Raw genomic sequence first — 13,614 nt, 5'->3', positions numbered from 1 at the left:
AACTTTGGAAGTTGTATGTCAGACTGATCCTGCTGTTGACTTCATGCCTGAATCATCTTGCAAACCTCTATTTAACAATGTCTCTCCTGTTGATTTTCTCAACTTTGTTATTTGTATAGTTGCTAATCTTGGCACTACTCGTGCATTCAAGTCTGATGGTCTCCAGACGATAGCGTCAGCTGCCCAGTCCCTCATGGGGTTAAAATTGACCCCTGATGATCTGACGAGCATGGTTATGGGTCAACAATGGAAGTCTTAATCCATCCTTCTTATGGCTCTCTTGATGCTAGATCACTAAGTGCTAATTATAACGGTCCAGGATTAAAGTTTGTGTTAACAGTCTTCACCCAAAGCCAGATGTTTTGTCTTCAGGAGACATTCTTAACTCCTAACTCCTGACATTTTTAATGTCTATAATAATGCTATTGCTATCTATGATGACCATAGGTCTCTGTTGAATATGTCAGCCAATCTTAAAGTAGTGTGTGGTGCTTTTAAAGCGTGTGGCAGTTTCACTACTCTATGACCTATCTAGGTAATTAGCAAACCTTTATTATGGGCAAGATGTAAATGGGCCTAGTTGCCCGAACACCTATAAAACTTTCTAAAAATCAATCGATCAATCACAAACATATTGGTGTCACAGGAACTTTTGTTGTTGTGTATAGTTATACATAATTACCCATACGTATGACCCTCTCTGTGACATCATGAGTTAATATGCTGATAACATTTTGAATTTTCAACAAATGACAACTTTATGGTCGTATATACACTGATAACGCCATCAGTAATAACAGAGTTCACATCGAACATTACATACAGCATAACCTATAGCATGCATCTTATTTTTTTGAGTGAAGAAAACGTTATACATTTGAAGTGTTTAGTACATGTTGCCAACACAAACATGCCTAAGTTATTTCATAGGAGTATTGCTTACCAGGAACCAAAAAGTTCTTTCCTTACAGAAGGGCGTGTCTTCACCTAGCAATTGCCCTTACATTCATATCTACATGTCAATAAGCATGGTAAAAATTGTTAAATATTTGCAATGTAAACTGATCAACATGTATGTGTATGCAGCTGGGCTCTGCACCGCTCATATTTTCCTATGATAATATCATACTTTATTGAAAGAAAACATCATTTGAATTAATCACCGAATATATTTTGATACCAAACATACAAAGTGTTGTACTTTATGCTTATTAGAAATAGAACAAAGAAAAATATATGCAACTAATTACGTCCTATAAACCTTAACAAAGTGAAAACGTTAAAACAATATTTGATGTGAAAAACGAGTTAGAGATTGTTATCAAATCCAACACATGTTGAATTTCTCTATAAAGTGATCTATTATTTACGGATGTTATTTACGGATGTTAAATATACTATCACATATTATACACTACAGACATTATAAAAGCGTATACACAGTAGATGACAGTGGTGTGTCAATCTCATTATAAGGACTACCACACATTACATCATAACATTCACGGCACATTTTTCTTTTAGTCATTATGTTTATCATCTAGTATTAATTGGTATAGTGTTTATTTTGTTACAAATACAAATTCTCTTGTAAAAAAATCATTTCATTTATTCAGGTCAGCGTGGCGGCAGGCTCGTAGACGATTTGATGTATCACGCCAAACTGGCACCACAGGCCATGTGTTTAGAATCCAAACACATACAAGACATCATGCTTTGATGCAAACATGTTTAGGAATGTGTTTAAATCTTAAACGGAATACACATTTGGTGTGTTCTATCTGAACACGTTTGGGGTCTAAACAATAGAAATGAGGGATCGTCTCACAAGCTAAACATCACCTAAATATAGCATACCCGTCATCGAAACACGCTTAACATATTAAGTCAGATTAATATACTCAATATAGTTGTGCAAATTCTCACAGGTACTTGCATAACACATATACCGCTAGGAGTTACAAGGGACGTTGTACAATATAGCCATAAACATATACAAATAAACAAAGCGAAGTTAATAGTTACTTTGTAGGAACATTGACATTTGCGACGGCAGCAGTCTCCAATGCACAGCCGAAGTGCTGCACATCAAGAGGTTGTAGGTTCGTATCCCTCCGAGTTATTAAAGCGCTGTGTTCATAAATGAATGAATGACTGAATTTCTTTATTTCCTCCCGAAGTTACAGCCGAAGATTTACATTGTTGCTGTATAATTAAGAGCATCTCTGTCATACAAGAACGGAAGCTGACAATGAAAGTATAACACGGATAGAACTGTAACATGTTTTTAAGATATCCCCATACTTCTATATTCCCATTCAACGCTAAAAAAAACATAAAGTGACTTTTTATTTTTTTTTTACCTACAATGAATTTCAAAAGGAGTGAGTTGGGGGGATGGGGGAGACGTGTCTTTCCCAGATTTAGATCCTAGACACAAAATGCGCTGTAGTTTCTTACTGGGCTACCATCAGTGCGGGCAAGTACAGGTAGACGCACGCACGCACGCACGCACGCACGCACACGTGCAGACACGTCTCCCTATGTGTGCAATAATCTTGAAAGTAGGGCTGGGACGGGTAACTCGGGTACCCGGGTCGGTGGGTACTGGGTAGGACCCGGGTACCCACAGGACTACCCGGACCCGTTTTCATGACAAAAATTATCTCGAACTCTATGGTTACACTACAAGTCACTAATGTTCGCATTTCTTTCTGACTATGCACCCATTCCTTCCGATTTTTATACGGCTGAATAAAGATATAACTTATTCACCTCCGTGTATGAATGACCAGATTGTTTAATACATGTATCTTAATAGGTTTTGTCAGGGCTTTGCTAAAAATGTTCCCAATCGGACTTGAGACCTACAGAGGGTACCCGGGTAGGGTCAGGTAAAAGGGGGGTGGGTACCCGTGTAATAAATTTGGACTCGTCCCAGCCCTACTTGAAAGCAACGTCAAACCTCATTTCACCTCACCTTACCAACACAATCCAATGACCCCCCTAAATCTCTCTGCCACTGACCCTGGTTAACCCTGAGGTTTGAAGAATAATGCCGGATGATAAAGAGAATCCCGCCCCTCGTGTCTTTTGACATAAACTATATACCAACACTCGAAGATAAAAGTTTGACTGGTATCGTTGCTGAAACCTTTAGATGGTTCTCACGAGACATGAAAAAGCATTGGCAATCATTCGTGCAGTCTGGCCAGCATACGGTCGCCCTAAAGCTTGTATGGTTTCTCTGGCCTGGCGTTAGTGTCAGTACAAGAATGTTGTATTTACGTTTTGGGGTGCCGTTTGTCAGAAAAGGTACAAGGAAACGCAAGTGAAAAACTGTTTGATTTTCATGGAAAGCATTCGGGACTTTGTACCATGGGCGTTTGTTAAGCTGCGTTTTGGCGACCCATTATATCATAAATCGTGTCACTTTTTGGCTGTTAACATTAAATAATGTCAAAAACGAGTTACCTCCAGATGCAATGCATTTATATTTCAATGGGAAACTCTCATAATTATTTTTCATGAAGTGACGTTTCATTTGCGGTTCAGTACTGATAGTTCTATTTCAACTATGTTGCCGTTTTCGCCAGAAATTCTTTTTCCTTTTTGACGCAGTGTCGATTTAGCTTGATACCGATTGTACACAGCCGGTTGAATAGCAAACTCCTAACAGCGATGCATCAGGGATTCGTTGTAACGAGAAGGCGTCACTCGTTGACATTGAGCCTGGAAAGTAGCGGACAGAAGTCCCAAAACGGAGCATGCAATTTGGCCAAACCGCCATAGTATCAAAACGGACCAAGAGTAGGTAACCCTGGCGTGTCTTTATACTATTATTCATTTGTCAAATAATCATGAACGCAACATTAAACCACATTTCACATCATGGTGATCGCCACACACTATGAGAGCATGTATGCTTACTTAAGAATTGACTTTCACTTTGTGTGAGTTCATTGGAGTATATGAACCTTCGTGGAGCGAGGAGCTAAATGTATTTCTTCGTTCTGTTCATTAGGACGGGCCGTAGAGAGGATATTCGTGAACGATCGTGCAGTCAAACTCTGACGTTTCTCAATGTATACTAAAACGCTGAGTTCAAGATGAAATAGTCTAAATGATCCGAAAGAACGCTTCTGTACGTATTCGTTATCGGGAATTCCCCGGGTTTTCCCCATGTATGTGGCAGTAGTCCGTCAGTATTTACGTCATTTCAAGAACACGGTCTCGTGAAAAACGTACGAACGTCAATTTCGAACAATTGAAAAAGCATATATCGTGTTTACTTCAAATTAAAAGAAATCATATGCATATATGTTCAAGAACAGACAAAATATAAAGACAGAGTTGTCTTGTGGATCTCAGCTTCATTTTTCTTTCGAAACTACGTTTCCGCACCGGTGCCTGATCAAGGTACCAGCACCTTGCTGTATTTCGCATTAGAGAAATACAGAAATTATTTAGTTCCACAATAATGGTTTCTGATCTAAAATGGCTCTTAATCAGATAGCAAATATATAAACTCATATCCCTAAGTGATGATAGGTTTCAGTAGATGATTTTTTGTGTGTTTTGCACACAAACAATAGATGAAATATGATCAGCTTTGGTCATTGGCACTCCTAGCAATGTTGATTCAATTCAGAACCTACTACGTTTATCTGCGCTTTCATGTGACTAATATATCAGACTATATCAGACTCAGTACCACGCCCAGACCAATGCTTTATTTTACTCTTTTTAATCATAATGTAAACCCGTTTTGATAACGCCTTTCTCGTTTGGGCGGTTCATCTACCAGGGCGTTTTGGCCATATTTTGCCTAGCCTGCTTTGGTACCGTGCCGTTTTAGCCGGAACATGCTACGATTGCAACGTGGAGAAGAGTTAGCTGCCTTAGCTACAGAAGGTTGTCTTTATAACTTCGTCTAACGTAACTCGGTGTTGAGGTTGGACTTGAACTAGGCTCCACTTTTTAGCTGTCTTCCTGTGTTTAATCTGATTTAACCTGTTATCGCCATGAAAGGAAGAGTCTTGAATAACGCCGTGGTGCTTGTCTTGTTACTGAATCTATGTATGGACACATGTTACAACCAAAGTCACACGGCGACCCAACTGAGTACATTGTTTCTACAAAGTGTGTTTCGTGGCATTGATAAGAATGGAACACTTTCCTACGACCAGCTGGACACATTTATAGCAGAGGAGAGGAGCCATGCTCATAGACATACTGATCCAAGGACCACGCCCACTCCTGACAAAGAGGCCAACAGTTTAGGAAACAGTTCTTCTTGTATAGCGATTGATAACGAGACCACTCTGCTGGAGTGTATGGCGCATAAGGTATGTTTTAGTAATTACAGTCAAACTTGGATGTGTCAAATTCCTGGTTGTCTTGTATGTGTGGCCATCCGGTCAAAAAGTACAAAGTTGAAATAAAGGAAAAACGTATGCCATAACAGTAAAATGTTACAAATAAAGAATGATTAATGTTACAAATAAAGGTAATTATTTTCATATGAATAATGAACTCAAAATGCAAAATGATATAGATAAACAACTCGCAAACAAAAGACGTTGTATGTAAAGATGGAATGTACTAAAGAATGTCAGTGCACAGTGAGTGAGTGAGTGAGTGAGTGAGTATGGTTTTACGCCGCTTTTAGCAAAATTCCAGCAATATCACGGTGGGGGACACCAGAAATGGGCTTCACACATTGTACCCATGTCGGGAATTGAACCTGGGTCTTAGGCGTGACGAGTAAACGCTTAAACCACTTGGCTACCCGACCGCCCCGTCAGTGCACAGAAAGGATGTTAAACTGCTAAAGGGCAACGTTCACAATAAAGAGCGTCAGATGGGCTGCAATTTCTAAAACATGTCAATGTAATTTGTCCGATTGAGTGTCTAATAGAGCATAAACAAGTCTTTCATGTTCAGGCTGATCACATTGAGTGCCCAAACTGGCACTGTCCTTGAACACTTGTCAGACTGTCAGTGACGCTTGAATGAGCAATAATTACTTTCACAGAATTTGTTTGATTAACTGGCTTCTCCTCTTTCACATCACTGTCACAGCAACCAATTTGGGACCACCATTGTCTGAATGAACATTTAATTCCAAAGGCAAATTACCCTGTAGCCATGACATGTATATGCCTTGAATCACTAAATTGCCTTTATCCATAGATGCTAATACCAATTGTAAATCTCCATTCTATTTTATTTTGACTGTCTGCCATCCTGAACAAATGTGCAACTATGTCACTGATTAATTACTGTTGTTTATATTTATGACTTAATCCATGTCAGGTGACCTTGGCTATATAAGTCTGGAGATGAGAATCAAAGAGAGATCTCCTAAAGCCAAGAGATGCAATAGCGAAGGCCAAACTAACTCTATTTCTGAGAGATGAACAGCTACTCGAATGTATATAAACAGAGCAGCCCAGGATAAAAATGAAATCATATCAATATAAGAAAATAGAAATCATATCAATACAAAAACAGAAAATATGTGAATACCAAACTCACAATAGATATGTGTACCCTACTCACACACAGGAGTCCCAAAGAGGGACAGGTCAGCCGAAATTGCTTAGGCAGAAGGCGACCTCTTAAACACTTAAAGCAACAACAACAACAACAACAACAACATCAAAGTGATTACGTGCAATAGGTACATGCCCACACTGCACTCAAAAAGAAACCACAGAACATGCACTCATCCACTGCCCACTCTAAGAGACACACAGAACAAAGCTCCAAAACACGCTAAACTTAAAACTCAGAGCTAACTCTTAAACCCACTAAATAACACATCCAACTTAAAAGCCCTAGGCAAATACCTAATCCAAACAGAACTAATTAACCGAATATAACTCCCAAATAATGAAAACAAAATAAAAATATATTTTGTTTTAATAAATATACCCAACAAGTCATACAACACTCACACCTCCCTTAGACCTTCCCCAACCCCCCCTGGCATTCATTCCAAATCTTCCAATTATAAACTCCTATATAAGCAGCCCCTAAACCCCCTCCTCCTGGATTGCAAAAATCCCTTCCTTCACAATTTTTGGCAAATATATTAAATGGCCAGGCGGGCACGTGTGCAACATATGCTTGCAGTCGGAAAGTGCACGTAAAATCCCCAACCTCAGTCAGTCAGTCAATCAAAGAGCGTGAGAGCAAGGTATTACCTTTAGCCTAGCTGAGGTTAGGCGAGGTGTTCCAGGGTGTCAAGACACCAACCACTACCACCATGTGCTGACCTGGCACATAGCACTTCTTGTATGTATGTATCTACCTATATAAAGTAAACATGTATATGTCGCAAGCAATTAAATCAATGTTGTCACTTCCTACCGAGAACCATATGCGTGTATTAGCAGTGTCACGTGTGTGTGCAATGCACATCCAGCTGACGCGTTATCACCATACAGAGAAGTAGCATGGAGCCTGGAATAAGTGGACACTTTGTCATTATTGACAGTCACATGATCTTTGTCCTTCTTGAAGGCATCCAAAACACAACCACTTCTGCCTTATGAACTCTTACTGTTCCTGTATTGGCTTGTCCAGGAACAAGGTTTCAACGTCATGCTCCTTGTCTCAAAGGGAACACTTCAATACATTGTCTTTCCCGTGTGGAGGCTTGACCGCAGTGGAAAACATGCTGTTGGTGAGCTCTCTGTGAAGTTTCACAAGTTCAAGCCAGATTTCTTCTTTGGCTTTGTAGTGAAGAAAGAGGTTACATGTTCACAAGCAATCTCGGCTTCCTGAGCCCCGAAGGTCATAACCTCATAGAATGGAGGACATGAATGTGGTTGCTTCCGCCAGGCACATACAACTCGACCCCATCTGTAGGTGCCATCCTGTCCCACTGCTTTGGGCCACTGTTTAACCGAACGTGTCAAGAAGCACTCTGGTCTTACCATATGCTTCATCTCTAAACAAGAGAATGTAACCCTCTACTGCCTCTTTGTCAGCGCCACCCAAGTATCGCTTCAAATAGTAGATGCACTCACATGAAGGGAATGGCCCGACCTTCTATAAATGTCACAAACGCTCCTTTTCCACTGAGGAACATAAGGGGGTCTCCCGTGAAGACACCGGGTTCAGGTGGGGTAATCTGCTTATGTTGTTCAAAGGATCTTATTATATCTGCCAAATCCTGTGGAATAAATTCTCTGGTAGATGCATCAAATTTTGTAGATGCAAGAAGACCTGGGATAGGTATTGAGTTTTCAGTATCAAGATTTCTACCTGATGTCTGAACTATAGAAGTGTTCTACTGAGGTGAAGAGTTAACAACTTGTGTTTGATTCAGTTGTGCGGGAATATGCTCAACATTGTTGTGAACATAATCATCCATCACATCCTGGGCCTTAGATACGTGTTGATCAACTGGTGAAATATGTTCTGTATTATCTCTGCCATACATAGCTGTATCTTCTAGATCACCCTGTGAAAAGACATGCAATCTAGCTTCTGTCATTGCTAGATTTTTCATAGTTTTAACTCTTTCTAATTCTGATCTTGTTTTTTCCTCGATACCAACAAACTGTAACTTCAACTTTAACGCTGCCACCTTGACCTCAGCACCAGCATGGGCTTTACGACTAGGGATGGATTTCAGACTGGTTATCACTGATATCCTATGACTCATTTTGATAGTCATGCACTATTATCAAACCCAGTTATACATATGCAATAGTGCTGTTATCATGTTCTGGAGTACCACATGACAGTCAGAAACTAAGTTGAATATATTACATACAGCAGATGAGTCACTTCAGTCTGGAAACTATCATGTTTACAACCTGAATAATATCCCGCATGTACTCCCCTGTAGATTACGGTAATTCATAACATAACTACTCTTCATAACACGGGTGAAGAAATAAGTTTTCACGTTTACAGAAAATAGTTCACTACATAGTGTTTGATGTAATGTTATGTATGGTAATGTTTTTACTGTTACGGTTCTTGATTTAATGATCTTAGCCTATTTCACGTATCTACGAATGTTCCATACTCTTTGTGATTTAACCATAGACGCAACACACTTCATACAGTTTTAAGGATTTATTACTGAGACTTGTTGTCGTTTGCTCTGTGAAAACATTGTATGGATTCATGAGTACATCACACATCATCACAAACATACTGTTTCACTTGACAAGTTCAAAATGTATCGCAAACACAATCACTGAGTTCTGACACATGTCGACCATCGCATTCTTCATCTCATAACATAGCTCTTTTTTTCACTTCCCTTAATAAGGGACATAACTTGTCCTTGAATAATGCTAATAATATAATATGGACTGCAATATCGCAACACTAAAATATCAACCAGCCATTAAATCTACCAGTATATCCTCTGTTCAAGAGATAACACTTGGCTTCTTGGTGGTGATTCCTGACCAGACCAAGGCAACTGGCCATACCTCAAAGTTACAGGTAGCCATCAAATGGTCATTTCATGTGCTGCTATTTTCAGTTACCAGGTCTTTCAACCCGTATGTCAGTCTATGCCCATTGTGTTGATCAACAGTTAAAATCCCTCCGGTCAAAAGCTACCATGTGAAACCTGACTAGAGAGCAATCTGCATGAATTTCACAAATAGGAATACTGTAAAACAGAGGTTTAAAACGACAGCCAAAATATTCCCCAAAACGAAAAACCTCACTGGGCGTTAAAATGGGTTCACAGTGTTTGATGCGTGGCACAATTTCAGTGACCAGGCTGGCCCCCAGTACTGCTAGCTTCGGATTTGTTTATTGAAACACATTACGGCCTTTTTCTGTCTGATCAGTTTGATAACTGTGTCCACAAGTTATGTTAACATATGCCTTATTAGTAATAACCCTGCAGATGCCTTCAGTTGTCTACTCAGGGGTATAATCCCTGAAAGATACTCTTCTTGTGGAATGGGACTGAGGACAGAAAGTGATTGTTGGTTAGAACTTGTGAATGATTAACAGTGTCATGATCAAAGGTTGTTTTTACATGCTCAACAATGTATGCAATGTTTTTTAGTATTAACAGAAATAACAGAAACAGTACATTTATAGCAGCTAAGATTTACAAGATAAATCAACGTGGCAAGTAAGTCTACATATCAGCCAACGAAAACATTTGTCATGCACTGCTGTGCTCATAGCTTTAGGGAAACACCCTTAAGTAGATTTCTTTTGGAATCCGATTTTCCAAAACTTGTGATTTGAACACTTTCAATTGGAAATTTACTTGGTTTCTGGGAATATTATGAATTTTTCTCCCTGTCTTGAATTTGACTTAATTTAACCACAAAAATTTATATTTACAACAAAAATTAAATCAGTTTACTTGTCCTTTAGCAAGATCCATCAGTTTCAGTAATGAGCAGTATACCAGTAGTGTTAGCAACGAGCAGTATACATCAGTCTCAGCCACGAGCAGTATACCAGCAGTCTCAGCAACGAGCATTATACCAGCAGTCTCAGCAATGAGCAGTATACCAGTAGTGTTAGCAACGAGCAGTATACCAGCAGTCTCAGCAACGAACAGTATACCAGCAGTCTCAGCAACAAACAGTATACCAGCAGTGTTAGCAACGAGCAGTATACCAGCAGTCTCAGCAATGAGCAGTATACCAGCAGTCTCAGCAACGAGCAGAAGACCAGCAGTCTCAGCAATGAGCAGTATACCAGCAGTCTCAGCAAAGAGCAGTATACCAGCAGTCTCAGCAATGAGCAGTATACCAGCAGTCTCAGCAACGAGCAGTATACCAGCAGTCTCAGCAACAAGCAGTATACCAGCAGTCTCAGCAACGAACAGTATACCAGCTGTCTCAGCAACAAGCAGTATACCAGCAGTCTCAGCAATGAGCAGTATACCAGCAGTGTTAGCAACGAGCAGTACACCAGCAGTGTTAGCAACGAGCAGTATACCAGCAGTCTCAGCAATGAGCAGTATACCAGCAGTGTTAGCAACAAGCAGTATACCAGCAATGTTAGCAACGAGCAGCATACCAGAAGTCTCAGCAATGAGCAGTATACCAGCAGTGTTAGCAACGAGCAGTATACCAGCAGTCTCAGCAATGAGCAGTATACCAGCAGTGTTAGCAACGAGCAGTATACCAGCAGTCTCAGCAATGAGCAGTATTCCAGTGGTGTTAGCAACGAGCAGTATACCAGCAGTCTCAGCAATGAGCAGTATACCAGCAGTGTTAGCAACGAGCAGTATACCAGCAGTCTCAGCAATGAGCAGTATACCAGCAGTGTTAGCAACGAGCAGTATACCAGCAGTCTCAGCAATGAGCAGTATTCCAGCGGTGTTAGCAACGAGCAGTATACCAGCAGTCTTAGCAATGAGCAGTATTCCAGCGGTGTTAGCAACGAGCAGTATACCAGCAGTGTCAGCAATGAGCAGTATTCAAGCGGTGTTAGCAACGAGCAGTATACCAGCAGTGTTAGCAACGAGCAGTATACCAGCAGTGTTAGCAACAAGCAGTATACCAGCAGTCTCAGCAATGAGCAGTATACCAGCAGTCTCAGCAATGAGCAGTATTCCAGCAGTCTCAGCAACGAGCAGTATACCAGCAGTCTCAGCAATGAGCAGTATACCAGCAGTGTTAGCAACGAGCAGTATACCAGCAGTCTCAGCAATGAGCAGTATACCAGCAGTGTTAGCAACGAGCAGTATACCAGCAGTCTCAGCAATGAGCAGTATACCAGCAGTGTTAGCAACGAGCAGTATACCAGCAGTCTCAGCAATGAGCAGTATTCCAGTGGTGTTAGCAACGAGCAGTATACCAGCAGTCTCAGCAATGAGCAGTATACCAGCAGTGTTAGCAACGAGCAGTATACCAGCAGTCTCAGCAATGAGCAGTATACCAGCAGTGTTAGCAACGAGCAGTATACCAGCAGTCTCAGCAATGAGCAGTATTCCAGTGGTGTTAGCAACGAGCAGTATACCAGCAGTCTCAGCAATGAGCAGTATACCAGCAGTGTTAGCAACGAGCAGTATACCAGCAGTCTCAGCAATGAGCAGTATACCAGCAGTGTTAGCAACGAGCAGTATACCAGCAGTCTCAGCAATGAGCAGTGTTCCAGCGGTGTTAGCAACGAGCAGTATACCAGCAGTCTTAGCAATGAGCAGTATTCCAGCGGTGTTAGCAACGAGCAGTATACCAGCAGTGTCAGCAATGAGCAGTATTCAAGCGGTGTTAGCAACGAGCAGTATACCAGCAGTGTTAGCAACGAGCAGTATACCAGCAGTGTTAGCAACAAGCAGTATACCAGCAGTCTCAGCAATGAGCAGTATACCAGCAGTCTCAGCAATGAGCAGTATTCCAGCAGTCTCAGCAACGAGCAGTATACCAGCAGTCTCAGCAATGAGCAGTATACCAGCAGTGTTAGCAACGAGCAGTATACCAGCAGTCTCAGCAATGAGCAGTATACCAGCAGTGTTAGCAACGAGCAGTATACCAGCAGTCTCAGCAATGAGCAGTATACCAGCAGTGTTAGCAACGAGCAGTATACCAGCAGTCTCAGCAATGAGCAGTATTCCAGTGGTGTTAGCAACGAGCAGTATACCAGCAGTCTCAGCAATGAGCAGTATACCAGCAGTGTTAGCAACGAGCAGTATACCAGCAGTCTCAGCAATAAGCAGTATACCAGCAGTGTTAGCAACGAGCAGTATACCAGCAGTCTCAGCAATGAGCAGTATACCAGCAGTGTTAGCAATGAGCAGTATACCAGCAGTCTCAGCAATGAGCAGTATACCAGCGGTGTTAGCAACGAGCAGTATACCAGCAGTCTCAGCAATGAGCAGTATACCAGCGGTGTTAGCAACGAGCAGTATTCCAGCGGTGTTAGCAACAAGCAGTATTCCAGCGGTGTTAGCAACGAGCAGTATACCAGCAGTCTCAGCAATGAGCAGTATACCAGCGGTGTTAGCAACGAGCAGTATTCCAGCGGTGTTAGCAACAAGCAGTATTCCAGCGGTGTTAGCAACGAGCAGTATACCAGCAGTCTCAGCAATGAGCAGTATTCCAGCGGTGTTAGCAACGAGCAGTATACCAGCAGTCTCAGCAATGAGCAGTATACCAGCGGTGTTAGCAACGAGCAGTATACCAGCAGTCTCAGCAATGAGCAGTATTCCAGCGGTGTTAGCAACGAGCAGTATACCAGCAGTCTCAGCAACAAGCAGTATACCAGCAGTGTTAGCAACGAGCAGTATACCAGCAGTGTTAGCAATGAGCAGTATACCAGCGGTGTTAGCAACGAGCAGTACACCAGCAGTGTTAGCAACGAGCAGTATACCAGCGGTGTTAGCAACAAGCAGTATACCAGCGGTGTTAGCAACGAGCAGTACACCAGCAGTGTTAGCAACGAGCAGTATACCAGCAGTGTTAGCAACAAGCAGTATACCAGCAGTCTCAGCAATGAGCAGTATACCAGCGGTGTTAGCAACAAGCAGTATACCAGCAGTCTCAGCAATGAGCAGTATACCAGCAGTCTCAGCAACGAGCAGTATACCAGCGGTGTTAGCAACAAGCAGTATACCAGCGGTGTTAGCAATGAGCAGTATACCAGCAGTCTCAGCAATGA

The 13,614-nt window shown here is 41.5% G+C and overlaps 1 protein-coding gene across 1 annotated transcript in view; it reads left to right on the top strand.

Moving 5' to 3' along the window:
• The first annotated feature begins 4,888 nt into the window (after window positions 1-4,888).
• LOC139467007 (metal cation symporter ZIP14-like) overlaps window positions 4,889-13,614 on the top strand; it is a 35,957-nt gene continuing 27,231 nt past the window's right edge. Inside the window, exon 1 of the mRNA XM_071248713.1 lies at window positions 4,889-5,348. Coding sequence (XP_071104814.1) covers window positions 5,025-5,348 — 324 coding nt within the window. The 5' untranslated portion in view covers window positions 4,889-5,024. The remainder of the gene's footprint in view (window positions 5,349-13,614) is intronic.

Source organism: Haliotis cracherodii, unplaced genomic scaffold (genome assembly GCF_022045235.1).
Source record: "Haliotis cracherodii isolate W230 unplaced genomic scaffold, xgHalCrac1.p SCAF_19, whole genome shotgun sequence".
NCBI classification, from domain to species: Eukaryota; Metazoa; Mollusca; class Gastropoda; order Lepetellida; family Haliotidae; genus Haliotis; species Haliotis cracherodii.
The sequence above is the reverse complement of the archived record's forward strand: the minus strand, read 5'-3'. Positions and strand labels throughout refer to the sequence as shown.